Raw genomic sequence first — 19,664 nt, 5'->3', positions numbered from 1 at the left:
TAATTTAATCAAACGTGACCAGAATAAAAATATTACAGTGCTCCATCAATATTCAAATCCAAACAAAAGACTCCGCAACTGTCCAAGAGATTGTAAGTGTGCCGCCTCCAACTGCATGTAAACATGAAACAAAGTAATTCTCTTGTTCATTACACAGAAATATATAAAAGCTCAATAAGAAAACAGTAAAAAAAAAAAAAAAAAAAAAAAAGACTAATACTTAAAACAGTGGAGGCGCTCAATCCTATTAAAAAAAAAAAAAAAAAAAAAAAAAGTTAGTTAACACAATTAAAAAGTGTGAACTAAAAGCCTTTGTACAATTACCTCGGGTGAGCTGCTAAAACAAAGCCAATGCAGTTCAGCCTACCGTTACCATAACAACCTTTTAAAATTCACAGAACAGTCCCTGGAAAAAAAAAAAAAACAATTACAACAGTTAACAAAAAAAAGGGTTCAATAAAACACATTAAAATACTGGAGAAAAGGAAAGTGCAACTGGCCTTGTTCAGCAGTACGGGACAGACGTGTGCGCTTGAATGTGTACTGGGCTACGTGGCTTTTAACAAAGTGTGTCATGATCACTTGATTACCTTAACAAGATCAAATCAGTAGCACCTGGCAATCAATCAGTAGCTCTTGTGAACGATGATGAGTAACTCGTGCTAGCACCGGCTACACAGCAAGCACCATTTTTTGTATTGAACATTTTAATGCTATAGTGCTACTTTGGATGTTCTTATGTCGTATTGTTTTCACACTGGGCACTGCAATAGCGTACTTGCAGCGATTATGTAAAGCCCTTAAGTGGACTGAAAATGTCACGTGTTTATCTTTTTTAAATGTAGCGACTTTTATTTTAACTTTTTCCCTCTACAAATGTGTTTTTTCATGATGTGGTTTTGCACTGGACACTGCAGCTTTAAAGTTTAATGTTTGTTTCGTGAAAAGATTTGAAATGACAAAACAGTGGACATACTGCAGCAGCTTTGAATTGTATTTCACCAGTCATTAAATATGTTAATTGCACTTCATTCTTTATGGTGACTGTGTGCTGTGCTCTACCTTTGAATTGTAAGCATGCCCTGCCCCACAAACCAAACTATAGGTTTTAAAATGTATTGCAGTCAATGGAATGTCCCCTTAAGGTATCAGGGGTCTATAAATTTGAAATACCTTTTAACAACAGAAAATAGAAGTAGCTGATTATAATGGCAGAATATGTTTAACTCTGTAAAAGGGAATAATTTAATGTACAGGTGTATGTTCTTTGAATTACATGAGGGTCCACAAACGTACAATTACTGACTTCAACCATGGCACACTTGTAAATGGGAGCTCACTAAAATTACAAGTCCACTTTACATTATAATTCTGTGATGTTCCAGTACTGATAAATTAAAATATATGGCAATGTAATCTCTCTGTCATTCACTTTCATTGGGATTTTAAACCCAGCTATCCTGGATGAATGGTACGGTGCTGGTTGGATCAACAAACTCAAAAGTCCATTGACAGCATAGCAACAGCAGCCTGTGGCCGTTTGACTGATTCAGTTCAAGTCTAACTCAGAACCGAAGTGCCACTTTACTGGCTGAACTGAATCAAAACCCAGGACTTTAAAACAAGTAAAGACCAAAACCACTTGTCATATAGATAAACTAGAAGACACATCAAGTATACCTGGAGATAACAGCCTCCCTTGCTGGTATAACAACCAGGTTTGTCTGGTATTTTATCCACTCAGACTGGTATTTACTAACACCTGATTTACTAAACTCTCATCGATTGGATAAACAACCTAATAAAGCATTCTCATTGGTCCACCATTTAGTTGGTGTAAACTTTCAAACGGTAAAATGTTATCTGTTTTTATTTCAGTTTAGTGTTAAACAATATACAGTAATGCATATATTTTGTACTCCAAAGTTAAGAAGTACCATCAGAAGAGATATAAAAAATCATTCTGTGCAGAAAAATGTGACACATTACTAGAGTTGATCATTTAAAATATTTTGTCAGTTTAACTGACAGTATCTTTTTTTATTATTATTATTTGTATTCCTGTTATTGTACCTAGTTATTTTAAAAAGTGTACATGTATTTTACAGTTGGAAAAACATCTATTTTGCCTCCAGTCACCAGTTTATTTTGGAAAGAAAAACGCCTTAGATTGAGATATTAGAGACTATTGCATAGACAGCAATCCAATTGTAAAGGTTTAGATCTTATACTGTTTCAGCCTACTGTGATATTTGGATAAGATCATCAAAGTGGTCTTCACTTATCACTAAATCTGGTACAGGTAGGCTACACATCCTGGGGAAAAAAAACACAAACAGAGCTATCCTTTTATGTAATTTTGCAAATCTGGCATCATAAATTGTTAATCACATAATAAAAGCACATATCATGGCCCATGAGAAGTGTTTGCTGTTTTTTTTTGTTTTATTTTCAAATCCAGTCCTGTTCTGGGGTTTGTTCAGATGAGCCAAACGGCATGAGTTCTAAATATCACTGCCTTTACTAGTGCGTCTCAAACTCCAGGGTTTCTCAAACTCGGTCCTGGGGACCCTGTGCCTACTGGTTTTTATTCCAACAGAGCTCTCAATCACTTAACTATACCCTTAACTGCTAATTTGCTTAATTAGACCTTTTCAAATTGTTTTCAGCTGTTAAACAGTTGCAGATTTCAAGTTAGCTATAACATTTTATAAGTAACTTGAACTGCATCTGTTTAAGAGCTGAAAACAATTTAAAAAGTGTCTAATTAAGCAAATTATTAGTTCAATTAAGGGTTTAGTTAAGTGATTGAGAGCTCAGTTGGAATAAAAATTCCAGGCACAGGGGGTCCCCATGACCGGGTTTGAGAACCCCTGCCGTAAACTCTACATAAAATCAAGTGTTATCCAGGGTGTTATCACCCCAAGTGTTATCCAGGGGTGATTTTCTGAAGCTATAATTAACATTTATTTAATTATTTATAAAATAAATGTTATATAGCGCCACTCGCCAATTGGCATCGGAGTGCTGTACATGGCAAAAGACATTAACATATAGTACCATATGATAAAACATAGTACATCATAATAATATAAAAACACACAGTACAGTACACGTAAATGTATTGCACTAGATTATACACTTTCAAATCATGTATTAGGTTTTTGAAACCATTCCAGCTCTCTAAAGTTACACAAATGTTCTTTGATAAAGCAAAGTTTTTAATTGCTTTCTAAACTTAAGAAGGCTAGAAGAGGTTCTAATTTCCACTGTCAACAAATTCCACAAATAAGCTGCTGTGTCCTGAAAGGTCACAGCAAACTTAACTGGGAGGGAGGAGGGGAAATATGAAGGGAACCATTCGAATGTAAATTCCAGGTATTGATTCTAACAGGAAGAATAGCTTGAAGGTAGACTGGTCCAACTCCATTTAACGCTTTATAAACAGTGTAAAGGATCTTAAAATCTATTCTCTCACAGACTGGGAGCCAGTGTAGCTCCCTCTGAACCGGAGTGATGTGGGAGCACAGCGGAGCCCCAGACACAAGGCAAGCTGCCATGTTTTGAATCCTCTGAAGTCTATTAAGCTGGACCACACAAGGCCTGAATAAAGGGAGTTGCAGTAGTCCAGCTTTGGGCTTTAAAGTGTTTGCACAACTGTCCGAAAAGGAGGACCTGGCAAAAATGTTTAATAACTTTTAAATTGCGCAAGAAAAAAATAGAAGAACTAACCTGATTAATTTGGGGGATAAACGAAAGGTGATCATCAATAATCACTCCCAAGTTCCTAGCTTTAGAAACTACAATAGGTGTGGTTCCATTAATATTCAGAGCGGTAAAGCTATTCTCGAATCTCTTGAGAGTCGTTGTCTGTTTTTGAAGGGTTTAGTTTTAACCAGTTTAAATTAAGCCAGGTATCCACCTTTGACAGACAGCACTCCAGTCCAGTCCTCAACTCCTCAACATTGCCTGAGACACGCACATACAGCTGTGTGTCATCAGCATACTGGTGGTACTGAATTCCACATGCCTCAATGATTTCCTCCAGGGGCTATTTATAAAGATGGAATAAAATGGGGGAAAGAGTGGATCCTTGAGGGACCCCATATTTGACCAAAGACAGCAATGACACATCGGTCCCTACTGACAGCCTGCTGGTACGATTGGTAAGAAAAGACTTAAATAAAGACAAATCTAGACCAGTAATACCAAAACGGGTTTCCAGACGGTCAAGTAAGATCCCATGATCAACAGTGTCAAAGGCCGCTGAGAGATCAAGGAGGATGAGAACTGCAGCACCCCCAGCATCCAAGATCTTCAAAAGGTCTTTTAGGTCTGCACAGTGTTTTCCTTGCCTTAGCTGTCTTAGACAAGGCCATAGGAAAAATAAAAATAAAAAGTTCACACTGTAGTGATCAGTCCAGTGTAAAGGGATAATAGAGGACACCTTCGTTGAGAAGCCTGTAGAAAACATTAAGTCAAAGAATGACCTTGTTTATGTGTTGAGCTTGCAACAGACTGGTGAAATCCCAGTATTTCAAATTCTGTTAAATAAAGTGAGATGAGGGAGAAGACTTTTTTTCTCAGGCAGATATTGAACTCACCCATCACTAGTAACATCACTTACAGGTCACATTTTCACATGTGTGTCTACATCCTCATATATGCTGTAAGTGCAATCATTCTGAACGGTTCTTATTGCAATACTCAATGCATCTTTATTCACATTTTGATATAAGCTGTGCAAACGTGATTGGACCTGAGCTCAGAAGCAGCTCTATTAAGTTGGTTTCTGACTCCTCTCAAGGCTACACCTTGCTGCATACAGGAATTGGTAGCAGCTAGTGAGTTCAGCTTTTTAATTAGTGCACCTTCATAAAATGCTTGCTGCAAAACAGTACAGTTGTCAAACCTTTTCCACTTTATTATTGTATGATGTGTGCAATCATTCAGAGTAGTTTGTGGGTTCTGTTATTCCAGTGTGAGGTTACTGTAGGTTTTTTCTAAATCTTTCATGACCTTGCTTTGAGCTTTCTTTGAGCTTATCTGTAGAACAGTAGGTGTTGGGCTCATATTGTACATTACAGTCTATAGACAGAGTAGATGGGACTGGCAGAGTAGAAAGGTCACATTGTCAAAGCCAGGCAAAAGCATACTTTGAGGAAATAAAAAAGGTCTATATTGGAGTAACAGAACCCAGAACCACTTACAATGATTGCAAACACTGTGCAATAGCAAAGGAACTGTAATGACAGCTGTATTCATCCAATGCTTACATGAATTACATTGACTGAATATAAAAGTTACTGCAAAGCAGCACCATTGGCTCAAGTGTAAATGCACCACACAGTAGTAAATGTTTGAATATCAAGTGTGGCCAGAGGCTTACTATTGCATTTTACTTCTGTGCTAGGCTGAGCGCTGCAGATCACAACATGGTCTCAAAGGTTTACATTGCTAATAAAATGGGGAATGGGTTGAACTGGAAACAGAAAATCTAATGCTATAATATGTTTTACTTTAGGATATATATACGATTGGTTAATGATATGTACAAAACAAATTCATTTCAAGTTTTTGGCTTGTAAAAAATGTAGTTCTGCTTCATTAGAAAAACAAAGAGTAGACCAGGGCTTCTCAAACTCGGTCCTGGGGACCCCCTGTGTCTGCTGGTTTTCAATCCAACTTAGCTCTCCGTATCTTAACTATACCCTTAATATAACTAATAATTTGCTTAATTATACATTTATACTTGTTTTCAACTCTTAAGCAGTTGCAGTTCAAGTTACTTATAAAATGTTATAGCTAACTTGAAATATGCAACTGTTCAAGAGCTGAAAACAAGTAAACAGGTCTAATTAAGCAAACTATCAGTTCAATTAAGGGTCTAGTTAAGTAATTGAATGCTCGGTTGGAATGAAAACCAGCAGCCACAGGGTCCCCAGGACCGAGTTTGAGAAGCCCTGGAGTAGATGCACACCCAAGCAGCATAGCCGAGGTGCCAGACACCATTTTTTGCCTTTCTAATGATAATATTGTAGAGGTGTATCCCCACAGACCACACACACAGCTTTCTGCATGGGGCTGCCACCGGTAGATACTGAGTGCACGAACCCTTTACTTACATACAAAATCGCATTAAATTGCTTCACCTTACTCTTGAAATATTGTATACAAAATATGTTGCGTGCAGTTAATGCACCAATTTGTTTAGTTTAGTGTAGTTGGATTTACTTGTATTTTGAGCCCCAATTAAGCCAGTGAAACGAAGCCTTCAAAAACTCTTTTGCAAATTGTTTCGCTAGGACCCGGGAGGAATCCATGCTTTCAGTTCCCCGACTGTGTCTCCCGCGTTCGAAGACCGTACCAACTGCGTCTGAGGGGGAGAGCAGGAGGACAAGGCTACCGTCAACTTCAGCACCTGGGCAGCGACCTTCCTGGGACTGACAGTCTTTCAGAACTCGTCAAATTAATGTGGTAAACGGCACATGTGCGACGTGAGGTTCGAGGATGTGGTTCAAAGACTTCTTCTAAGATACCTTGCAATTGACAAGGAAGGTAGAGTGCTAGTACGGGCGAGCTTATGAGAAGCAGTTGTATTGTGCGTTGCTGTGGAGAACCTGAGGGTAGACCGCAGAGGCAGCATCTTTGTAGTTATTTAATACAACAAAACGAAAAAAAAAAAAAAAAACCTAGACCGAGTGGGACTGCCTGTGGTGTGTGCAGGGCAACATTTCGACTACTTTAGTAGAAAGAAAGCAAGAGACGAGACGCGCTGTTTATTGTGCTTGCTGCAGTGGGGAAGTGAAGATGCTGCGGCTTCCTGGACTCAGGATAACGCTCGTGCTCTGGATTTTCAGCCGCATCAGCAGCTTAGGTGCAGCTCTCCCGGTATCCCGTAAGTAACATTGGAGATTGTGCTTTAGTACTCTAGTTCTTAACACTTTCCTGCAGGGACAGTGCAGTGCATGATATTGCCAAACTGAAAGCACGAGATGACCTCTTGATTCTAGACATTTTAAACATTCCGATTAAACTTGACATTATTTTAACACGGGCATTTTACTCAATAAATAAATAAAAATTCCTTGACGTAGATAACACACATAACATAAGGAAACGTTACATTGTGTAAAATAATCTCGAGGGGTCCAGATGTGCCAATGGTGATGTATTGTTGTTTGTTGTATTGTATAAATGTAGCAGATATAGATGTGGTAGGGTGTGGAGATTTAAAAGAGAATTCTGTCTTGAAATAATGTTAACTGGTATTTTTAAAAAATGTGCACACTGATATAAGGATTTTGCTGAAGCATGAATATATCTATTTATTCATTTAACAAGAACTGAAAATACACATGGTTCTTAAGATGAACAAATGCAACTGCCGTTGAATTGTATACTATGTGGAAATGTATAGGGTGTGCACACTGCCCGTGATCCAAACCCTGATAAAGCCAGCTGAACTGCAAAAAAAGTGTTTTTCTTTTCTTTTAAACAAGTACCGATATTGCTTTATTTATTTATTACTCTTTTTGACTGTTCTTGTTTCTTCTTGTGGTGCATATGTTTTTCAATGATTGAACCGTATCCTTTGAGTTTTGAGGTTCAACGTGATATATTTTTCTTTCACTGACATGAACAAGAAACAGGTGTCCACTATAGACAGTAAATGCGTACTCTTCGGCTATTATTAAAGAGACTGGTAATATCAATTGAGATGACAGCAATGCAAGCAATGGTTTTAAAGCCCAGTGGGGAAGATAGTATGTATCACTGGCTGTCTCCTATATTTATCAACATCGTTTTACCGACCTGCTTGCATGTGAATGTATGACCATGAATTATGGAAAGAAACAGTATGTGAAGAGACAGTGTATAGTTTGATTAGTTTTCATATAAAACGTGAAGCCTCATTGGCTTAATTTGTGCTGACCATGATGAGTGATCAAGTGCGGGCAATGTGCTGTACCACGCATGCTGCTTCAATAGACAACACGGGGCAATTATGTTCTTTAACAGAGATGTCATAGCTGACCAGTGTTTAATTGACGGAATGATGCGTTTTAGCTGCGGTGCTTACCGCTTGCAGCCTGCATCCTAATGTGTGCATGATGCACAATTATATGTACTTATACAAATTACTTCCAGTTTTGTTGTGTACATCAGTCGGGCACTTATGTACGTTTACATTATTTAATTGAGTTTCCTTTAGATCTTTCTATACATCGAATAGAAGAGGAATATATTTATTTGTATTACAGCCAACTCCGTGGTAAGTGCCGGGGTTTACACTGAGAGTCTTCGGTCAATACTTTCTAATGTATGGGGAACTAAAGAGCAGAAAAGCAATTGTACTACTATACATAAGTAAAGTATCCAGGACGTACTGCAGAGGTTATTGTAAACTCTTCTGAATAGGGTGGGCACTCTAATTTGCATCCAACAACTTCGTCTGAAGCACATCATGCCCTTGGCAGTTATTATTATTATTATATTTTTTTTCACTTTTGCTTGCTTATTGTTGTCTAAAGATGCATTTAGCTGTTAGGTAACCCACTTTAGATGTGCATTATTGATATACTGTGGTGCACTTAATTGTTTAGAGTTTTTTTTTTCTTTCTGTGGAGCGATGCAAAATTAGAATTGAATATTGTGAGTGTGTATACGTGGTTATCAGCTCTTTCTTACTTCCTTGTCTATTTGTATAAACTATAGAAAGTTTGAACACTATACCTTGTGTCATACTACTACAGACGCGTGTCTCTTGAAAACAAACGGGCTGTGCCAATTTAATGAGGTTGACTATTTTATTTAGGATATCGGTGCTTTTTAACAGAAGAGCAGCGACAAAAAGAGTGCAGAATAAATTAAGGTTATATTACTGGAAATTATAACCGTAATGTATTCGCCACACCTGATTTTTGATGTTACTCTTTTTAAATGTTCGTTTTTATTCCGAAAACTGTGGTTAAAATAAGCAAATAGGCAGCTAGGTTTAGATTAGGAACTGAACCAGATACAAATAATAAATCACGGTTGAAGAAAGAGAAAAATATGTAGTGTTTTGGCTGTAATTTTAGAAACAGGGAAAGGGGAAAGCTATGCATTTTAGATACAATTAATTAATTAATTAATTAATTAATTAATTAATTAATTGCCGGGTTAGGGTTAGGGTTAGGGTTCTAGTAAGAAAGAGTCCAAATCTAGGTCCGGTCTGTTTTCTGCTAAACTTTGTTGGACATCCACCAACGAACACATTTGGCTAGACTAATAGATTTCAGGTAAACATAGACCATCTGTTTAAAGGAAACAACTTTGTGAATGTCATTGTTTCAAATGTAATTAAGCTTGGCTGTCTCCAGTGTCATTAGCACCCGTTTACCAAAGTGCAGTCCTATTGCTGCCAGTGTGTGTGTGTGTGTGTTAGCTGTGAGTGCTCTGAAACAGCAATCTGGTCCTCATGTTTCTCCAGGCTGATCTCTGTGCAGTTTTATAATAGGTTGGGAGCGCAGGTTAGTCAAAGCATCATTAGGTCTTACTTATGACTGTTCCCTATGGAATAACACATGGAATAAAAATATATGATACTGATGAAATATCATCATAAAAAATACACCTATTTGTTTTTTTCTGTGAAAAAAAGCCCCATGGTCTTCATAATCGGACATCTACAAGCCCCAGACCTGTTTCTAATTCAGGAGTTGGTGCCTAAAGTCATCAAATAATTAAATATGGAAGTGATACACACACTTTTAGAAAAAAATACAGTGGGATTACATTTTGTTTCTATTTTGATATGGAAGGCCCTGACATTTTTGACACATTATAATACAGCAGACACTACAGGTTCTATAAACTATTAAATATGACACAACATATGAATTATTAAGTGACACTGTAGAAGGGAATCAGCGTGTTAATGTTCACGATATTTCACTATTTGACACTGTGGCAATGCGCCCAGTCCCTGTGTGCATTTGTGTGTATCCGTGCGTGTGTAAATGTTGGTGTAGAGATTGGTACACGGGATATAAACGGGTCTGTGTTTCACGTGTATTTAAAAAGTGTAGATTTGTATTTAGGCACGAGGAGAGCACAAATCACTTCACGTGCTGGTTAAATGTAATATGTGAGCACGGGGTTGCACAGAATTAATTCACGTGCTGGGATTCAAGTGAATAATTAATTAGTAATTGAATCCCAGCACAATAGTATATATAGACGCACATTTATTGCACTCGTGGTTAGGTGTTCGGGAGTGGAGAACGGGTGTGGAGAACGGGTGTGGAGAAGGAGAGTTAAATAAGCGAAAAGATCGTAAAGATAAGTGTTTTCACTCACCGTGTTTGTTCGTCTGTCCTGCACCGTCTGTTTAGTGTTAGTCCGTTTTGTATGTCTGTTTATTTTGGCGCAAGTGCCGTGTCCAGTGTTTTTGTCTGTTCAAACCTTTTATTTTCTGTTTATTAAATGCTGAGCGCGATCACGCGCCCAGCTTATACCAAACCACATCTCTCTGTTTATTGTGTTCCTGTTTCTGGTCTGACGCCACCCACTCTGGCCGTCTTTGTGACAGACACCAATTGTTTTTAGAAGTTGCCTTTTTGACAAGTGTATTGGATTATGTGTGCACAGTGCTCCCTTGTTGTAAGACATACCTGTATACCGGAGAGCGAGTTATAAGGCAGTATGACCGTGGCTCCCATTTACTCCTCAATGCCATTACACTAGCACTTGTATTCTCATTATAAGACAGAACACAAATTGCATGGCCTCTTACCTCTGACTCAAACTACAGTGTTATAACATTGTATTGGAAATAAAGTAAATCAATGTCTAACATTCATTGCTGCCCCTATTAGCATAGTAATGTCATTTAACTCTTGAGCCTATATAATCATTTGATGACCACATTATTTAAAAAACAAATAGAAACTAAAAACCCTCATGTATTTTAAAAGACTGAAAGTAATAAACATTATTCAGTCTGCATGGAAACTATTATTAGCAAGTCCTGACGCAATAAACAATCAAAGAAACAATCCATTTCAAAGTGTAATTTGTGAGCTTATCCAAACTTAAACCAGTTGTAAATGATGGAGGCTACTTTCACAATGGATAAAGAAGACAGATAAAAAGTGAAATATATGCTTGTGGTCTGTGGCTTTATCAGTCTTTTTTTTTCAATGTCAACTTTAATGCTTATCACTAAACATGTATTGAGTTCGCAGAACATTTATCTGTTTTCTGCAGAGAATTATACATGTGACAGTGTTGCATTTTTACAACAATATATTGGCTGGAATAAACACAACAGATAATACTTGTTTTCATCATTGATGATGCAGGAAGGTGTTTTGACTGCCAAGACAGCACTTGAAAAATTAATTAGCTGTTAGGAGATGCTTTTTTTTATTCCACTGATTCAGTTAATATATTTCTTTAAAAAGTATTCTTAATAAGGTTAAATAGCTGGCTAAAATCATTTTAGCAAACTTTGCTTCCTGTATCCGTGAATATGAGCATTAATAGTATGCATGGCAATTACTTTTTTTTAACACACCTGAGCTGTTCCTGGTGCTCCCCAGACTCCTGTGTGCGTAAATATGACTTTTTATAATAAGTAAACCCTTAAAATGCAATAAGAGCATATTTTGGGAATTTCCTTTTTTTTTTGTTTTGCTAGATTTATGAACTAGATTTAAAAAGGAGAGTAATTCTGATTGTTGTTCAGATATTGTGTTTTATTATTATTATTTTATTTATATACCCTATAGAGTTATTTATTTATTTATTTATTTATTTATTTATTTTAAATTTATTTCATGACCGGATACAAGTACATTCTTTTTGTTTTGAGTTCTACTTTTTAATTCTTAACCCACAAAATAGGGTACCTTTGATTCCTCTAGTCTTTATTACATGTCTAAATAAATAAATGAAAAAAAAAAATGATGTGCCAAGTATGTAAAATTTACCTGCTCCAGACCTAAGAGATTTCAGTATATCATCATGATCTACATTGGTAAATAAATACTGAGTTGTCCCTTTTATCAGTCAGCATTTATTTCAACATTTTTTACAGTCATTCAGGTACATAATATACCTAAATATTTATTATTAAACAAATGTGAGCTTAAATTATTAGTAAGTACACATGTTTTTTTTATGAAATCTGAACATGAATCCCTTTTTAATATAACCAAGTTGGGTTAATTGAAACCCTGGTCTGATTTAAAATATCCAGTCATTTTGTGTCCAAGTCAAAACTATTTGACAATACCTACTTTTACTTAACTACCAAAATCCCCATCCCTACCTGAGATTCTTCTCCAATATGTTAGTGTCGGGGAATTGATTGTGAGTGTTTATAAATTTGGTTCATCCTCTAAACACCTTTAAATTTTTAGATTTTATTTTAATCCTTTAAATACAAAAACAATGTTGAACATAGTATAATGTGTATATAATGAATGAAAAAAAGTGGAGGGGCAAAATATAGAGATTGCCCCCCCATATTCAAAGTGGGTGGGCACGAGCCCCTTCTGCTCCATGGGTTAGGCGCCTATGACCCACGTAGTAACAGAACACCCTTTAGTTACAAAAAAAGTACAATTAACTGCATGATAACCTTGAAAGGTGTGTCCTCACTGTTGACGGTAACTTCAGGTCCTATTGACTCAGAACACTGCATGGCGAAAGGCTTAATGCATGACTGCATTTTTAGATAAAATGTTTTTAAATGACTCTTTCACACCAGAAGCAAGGAGAAGTGACACATCCTACAGTATATGGTAAAATGTAATACAAAAACAATTAATCTTTTAGCGGGATGAAACAGTAGCTTCGTTATAGACGTGCACTGGAATAGACAGGAAACTTTCTGCCAGTGCAAAGCAGAATTGCATTATGTGTGCTTTCCATTTTATTCCATTTATTTCAAAAACAGTGTATGATTTATACAAATGAAACCAGGCAGTGCAGTATTTATTAACTTCACCAGCATCTTTTTTTTGTTTATTAACTAGGGCTCCAATGTTGGCACAGTGAAGCTTTCAACTGCGTTGCATTGCTTCCCTGCTCATAAATGTAAGGTGGACGGCCCCTGCTTTTTTACTTGTTCTCTTGGAAGTGAACTGCAGTCAGCACCCGGTTATCCTCCTCTCATTAATCCCTCAATTTAATTTAGCCATTGATCAGTGCTGTAACAGATTGATTGTATTATATCACAGGTAAGCGTCGTTGACCCGGCCTGTATCTTTTTGTCACATCAGCACTATATTATTAACTGTTATTAACTCATCCATCCCATGACTTGTGCCTGGGTTAAAAACAAACAGGAAGTGGTGCAAGTAGCCTACTGATATTTGCGTTTGTTACTTCTATTATGTAGGTTTTATCAATTGAAAAGCCATTCGACAGATTCTTTTTTTATTTGTTAACTAACTGAACAAAGTTAAGTTACAGCCCTGTATCGTTTCTGATATTGCATTTGATAAAGTAAAAGCAAGTGCTAGCCGGTATCATTAGTGCAGTCATGCTTTATATTGTAAGTACAATACAGCTTTTTTTTTTTTTTTTTTTATAAATTTAGTCGTTGCCAATTATTTTTATTATTTTCTCCCAATGTGGAATGGCCAATTATTATTTGAAGCTCAGCTCACCGCTATCACCCCTGCGCTGACTCGGGAGGGCGAAGACGAACACACACTGTCCTCCGAAGCGTGTGCCGTCAGCCGACCACTTTTTTTCACACTGCGGACTCACCATGCAGCCGCCCAAGAGCTACAGCGTCGGAGGACAACGCAGCTCTCGGGCAGCTTACAGGCAAGCCCGCAGGCGCCCGGAAAGACTACAGGGGTCGCTGGTGCGCGGTGAGCCGAGGACACACTGGTCGATCTAACCCTCCCTCCCCCAGGGCGACGCTGAGCCAATTGTGCGCCACCCCCTAGGAGCTCCCGTCCACGGTCGGCTGTGGAGTAGCCTGGACTCGAAATCGACAATACAGTCTTTTTAATGTTTTTTCTAATTATTTCAGTTTTCAGTGTTGCAAGCTCTAGGTTTGCTGTTTTTGTTTTAATGCATTTTTCACTAAATACAATTTAAATACAGCACAGAAAATTGTTAATGTTGTTTTCCAGTATTGTAACTTAAATTGAAATATAAACTGTAGCATATGTAACAGGGGGAAGTGTGATGTGTGTTGGTTGTCACTGAATAATAAAGAGTCACAGAGCATTGGGTGTTGACACGCCACATAGGCAGATTTAATTACAACACAGCAATGGTAGCCATAGTGTCAGATTTAATAAAGCAAAGAAAACAAAGCTAAAAAATAAGTTTGCCACACAAGGAGAGCGCTAGCCTCATTAAAAGAGATGTCCTGCTCCAGGAACCTATGAAACCCTCTCTATACTGTTTGGGATCAACATCTCCTAAACTAATCTACTGCTGTTGCTCCTGAAGTCCCGGCCTCCCAGCGACTCTGGGTCGTTGTGACGGTCCTGGCTGTGCAGAGCCTTCACAGGAACCGTCATGCAGTTGAAGGGTTCTGTAGTAGTTAATCCTGTGGAGTAGACGCTCTCCTTTTCGATGTCAACAAAACTCCCCTCTGTGTAGCATGATGGTGCAGTCGCCTCTAGCTGTGGTGCAGACGCCTTTTAAGCTTCCGCGTCCCAGCTGCACACATTTTCGCAAGAACCACAGACAGGGCTCTCCCTATCACAGCATGTTATTGTATATTTTATGTTTAGAAATTACATTTTTATACAAAATGTATGTGCTTTTAGTGATTATTTCTGGTAAACGGTGTAAGGTTTTTGTTTTCTGGTTCAACATTGTAATCTAGTGGATGTTTCATAAAACTGTCCCTCTCATTTATCTGTCAGAGGAACATGTGACGGGGGAGGTCAGATAAACGAGTGCTGACTGTTCTCACCCCATGACAGCACATACTTTATTGACCTTGGTAATTAAGACCCGAAACAGACTGAAAACCTCTCTGCTGAGTTGTGCTCTTTATTGGGTCAGCACAATAATATTTCCAAGTCATTGTGCTGTTCTAATGGCTTTGTACCCAATTTGTCCCACCAGCTGCAGAAAGCAGATGTCTTATTATAAATATGTTGTATAGTAATGATGATAAGCATTGTAGCAAGGAAAGCTATACATTATCAGTGAAGTTAGAAATAACATCACAAACTCTCTTAGCTGTAGGTTACAAACAAAAAAAATCAGAAACAGTCAATGTAACTAATGAAATTGGTTATATTTCTCTAGTCTAATGAGGAGCATTAATTATTTTTATTTGCAGTTACAATTTAGCTCCTTTGTTACTCGGTATTACCCTCCTTGTCTACAAACTAAGAAAGCACTTTTTGTTTTCATTAGAGACTGGTTGAAGATTAATGTCCCTAATCTCTATGTGTAAATTAGGTTTTCAAACAGCTTAAAAACACATTGAATATATATGCAAAACAGAATAGCAATATTTGTCTTGGCTGATGCGATTTCATTTCCACCTTTTTTCGCTTGATTAACTTGTATGAATCAGCTAGAGAGGTATACCTTTAGCAACATTGCGACACTTTTATCTAAGCATTGTCTGCTTATGCCTATTGGCTGGCTGCTACGCAGAGTGGCTCAGAGTTACGTTAAATAATTTTAAGGAATATTTATACTAAATATTACACTGGAGAGTCACCCTGATAGTGACTCATCAGGATTCCACGTTATTTATGGCAGACTGACATTTTGGCAATAACAAAAGGTAAACTTTACCAGAATAAAATCAATACCACCAACATTTAACAGTAGCTGTTAATTTTGACTGTTGAAACAGAGACTTTGAAGTTAGAGCTCTCTGTGACGCTCAAGTAACCTAGCTACTGATCTTGTGGTAAGCTGCTGCACTTTCAATATTAGCCTTCACAGTTATTAAATTGCAATATTCACAGTAAGAAACAGTCTTTGGGAGCATTTTAATAAAGGTGATTTTAATGGAGTTTTATGTTGAGAACCAAAGTATGCTTTCAGCATAGCCTCTCCCATCAATCACTGTTTGTAACTCTTTGTCCAGTAGAATTGTGTATTTGCTTGGATTGGAACATTGCACTACAACTTCATCAGCAACGTGCAGAGTACGTCTTTTCATTTTAACTCAATAACTTGCTGCCAGTGACTCGTATTTCAACACGTGTTTATATGACATTTTTTTTATGACAGTTTAAATTCAGTGTATTAGCAGAGGGGGGTGGAGGGGGGGAGTATTGAGATCCCTTACCTTTTCCATAGGTAGCAATTCTATAAATAGCTGAAATTAGTAGCTCACAATAAAGGATGAAGTTACAGTAGTAAAAAAATAAAGAAATAAAAAATAATCAGTTCAATGAAACAATATATTTCTTTATTCAACCGGGTACCAACAAAATGTACAGAACAAGCTCTAGCTCCGCAAATAAATATCTTTAGCATGTATCATTGTGGCTCAGAAAATCCTGTACACATCTACAGCTTTCTAATTCTATAGCATCCAAATTCTTAAATCTTTGCTCCATATTTCCACAGTGCCTCTCGGCTGAGAGCAGCAAATTAAGAGAACACTCACTTCAGGACTGTCTGGTTTAGCCTGTACTCTCTGTTATAAAGAAAACACTAGGGGACTGATGTAAGGGTAGCTGTAGTGCAAACAACTGCGGCTGCAAAATCTGAATTGCCTAGCAGTCATGCAATTATTTTGCACTGCGACCTATGTAAGCTTAAGAGCAATGCAAATTACTCAACACACACAAATAATGAGCTGAAATCATGATAATGAGGGTTGCAATAAGCCACGTGTTGAATTGACAACATAACTGGCAGAAAGCACAGGTGTCGTTGTCCATCATATCAACAGTATGAATGTCACTCTTGAAATCAGGACTGTGGAAAAAAGGATGTGTTGCAGTAAGAATACCTCTGTTAAGAAAGGGGAACAGGATTAAAAAGCTAAAATATGCTCAAGAACACAGAAATTGGACTGTGGAACAATGGTCAAAGGTGCTTTGGACTGTTGATGGATGGACAACAACACGTGTGCCTTCTGCCAGTTCTGTTGTCAATTCAACGCTTGTCTTCTTTCTATTCCTTAAGGATATTATCTTCAAGTATTGCTCATCCTTGTTAGACAGCTTTTTGGGTCTTCCAGTCCTGGGTTTGTCAATTACAGATGATGTTTCTCTGTACTTGTTGATTATGCTTTGGATAGCACACCTTGAAAATCAAGTGATGCGAGCTATTTCACTCAATGTTATTCCTTCTTTATGCAAGTCAAGGTTGTTATAATAGTAGAAAACAGTAGTGGAGGCTTTGAGTAAATTGCTGATGCTCATAATGCATCAGAGTAGAAAAAGCAACATGTCTAAGACTTTTACACAGCAGTGTGTGTGTGTGTATATATATATATTGTGACAAAGTTAGTCCTTCTTTGCGTACTTTGTTCACAAGTATGAGCGGGGACAACACAATAGACACAACAAGTGTAAGTTTATTTTAAACAGGATGTTACCTGCGTGTTTATTTTCAAGGGAAGTCCAATAATCAGAGTTGTAATGTTAATCCAGAGTGTGCCAACAATCAGGTAGTCATCCAAAATAGGGTCAAGAAAGCCAACAGGGTTATCCAAACAGTCCAGGGTCATACACAATATTGCAATCCAGAAATCAATAGAACACACAGAAATCTTCTCAACACACAGCACCAAACTCCTTCTACTCCCCTCTCACTATGGTGCTGTCAGTTTGCTCCTTTTATAGGGCTGGTCATTACCCTTGATCACCTGCAGGTGTGCTGACATACCTTAATTACCTGGTAAGGATCCTGGGTAGTGTAGTTTGTGGTGGGCGACCATTTTGGAAACTGTAGTCCTATTGGGACCTCCATTTTGTGAACGGACAAAGTCCTAACAAAATCTCTGCCCTCACATATCTCCCATTCAGGACCATGCCCTGAGGTTTATCACAATATATAAATCAATATATATATATATATATATATATATATATATATATATATATATATATATATATATATATATATGTGTGTGTGTGTGTATGGCACAAAGATCTTTCATTCTGGGTTTTGCCCTGGCAGATCTAGGAGTGCCCAACAATGCCCGGTCAAAGTCCAAAATTTAATCTCAAATATCTTTCAATTTTATTTTCTTTCACTCATCTCATATACTGTATATATACATTTTTCTTCTCATCATTATACAGTACATGTAAAAACAAAACAATCTCACATTATATGGTTCTACAGAATGTATTTAAGTTGTTTAAGTTCAGCACCTACAATGTGCATTACAAGACAGGTGTCATTTACTGAGATTATGTGATGTGATCAGATGGCATTTCAGTTGCCACATTAGCAGCACTCTCATGTTCAACCCTCTGTAAAACAGTCAAAAGTAAAAACAGCGTCCTTTTATAGAGTGTCTTTATAGTCTCTCCATCACAATGTGCGTTCCATTGGGAAGATTATAGCAGTGAAGGTCATAACAAGAAGGAACGCATGTATTTTTTCCACCTGTTGGACAATTCTGGCTGTGATCTGGTGAAGCCTGTTCAAACAGACTGAGAATTAGAAAGCTATATCTGTGAAGCCCTGGACAAGTATCATCAGACCTTTTGATAATCCTGTCAATCTTGTCCTTTCATCATTGAGTGATAAATATGCACGAAATGACACACAACTGTGCACTCTTTTTTTTTTCTCCAAACAGTAAATCTAATACAGTTGCTGTATTAATTTCTTTCTTTCTTTGGGCTGCCACACTTCTCAAGTATGAGGTCATGTTATGACAGTGCTCACTCTGCAAAGAAAGTACAAAGAACGGAAGATAATTAAAGGTAGAATGCACAAGGCTTATGGAACTGGAAACACCAGGATTGTGAAATGCCAGGCCGGAGTGCATGCATTTTGAATCAATCCCATTTCTAAAGGGCATGCTCTTAGTTGATTTGGTATGTTCAGAACGGCAACACAAGCGAGTAACCTTTCCATTAAGCAAATGTTTCTTTAAAAAAAAAAAAAAAAAAAGAAACAAAAAAACATATGATGTAGCAGCGGTACACTATTTAGATCTGTCACTATTTTGATGTGTAAATACAGTCATGGAGTGTGTCACAGGACAGTAACATTTATTCCAGTTGTATTGCATCCATCATCGTATTTATTGCAAAATACAGGCCAGACTTCCCAATTCATGGTTTTACAATTTTAATATGTTGGGCTCCTTTTCAACTGTTTTTTTTAATAATCTGGCTGCTGCACTCCATGTAATGCCCCATTTTTAAATGAGTATTGAGAAACAAACTTGATTTTGAGAATACTAAGCTTGATTATATTCGTAAAACCTGACTTTGAGGAAAAAAAACAAAAAAACTGTAGACCATTATAGCCATATATATATATATATATATATATATATATATATATATATATATATAAAAGTCACTTAACCTCCTTGTGCTCCGTTTGTCAGGTGAGACGTTGTAAGTGACTCTGCAGCTGATTGCATAGTTCACACATCCTAGTCTTTGAGTCACCTTGGATAAAGGCGTCTGCTAAAAAACAAATAATGTAGTAAATATAGACTGGAGAGGAGGCGTATAGTGGGAAACTAT

At 37.3% G+C, this 19,664-nt stretch overlaps 1 protein-coding gene across 1 annotated transcript in view; it reads left to right on the top strand.

The window, feature by feature from the left end:
• Positions 1 to 6,388: 6,388 nt before the first annotated feature.
• Positions 6,389 to 19,664, top strand: part of LOC117400323 (contactin-associated protein-like 2) — a 508,692-nt gene continuing 495,416 nt past the window's right edge. Inside the window, exon 1 of the mRNA XM_034000113.3 lies at positions 6,389 to 6,898. Coding sequence (XP_033856004.3) covers positions 6,811 to 6,898 — 88 coding nt within the window. The 5' untranslated portion in view covers positions 6,389 to 6,810. The remainder of the gene's footprint in view (positions 6,899 to 19,664) is intronic.

The sequence above is a fragment of the Acipenser ruthenus genome, chromosome 4 (genome assembly GCF_902713425.1).
Source record: "Acipenser ruthenus chromosome 4, fAciRut3.2 maternal haplotype, whole genome shotgun sequence".
Lineage (NCBI taxonomy): Eukaryota > Metazoa > Chordata > Actinopteri > Acipenseriformes > Acipenseridae > Acipenser > Acipenser ruthenus.
Note: the sequence above shows the minus strand (reverse complement) of the source record. Positions and strands in the feature narration are given on the sequence as shown.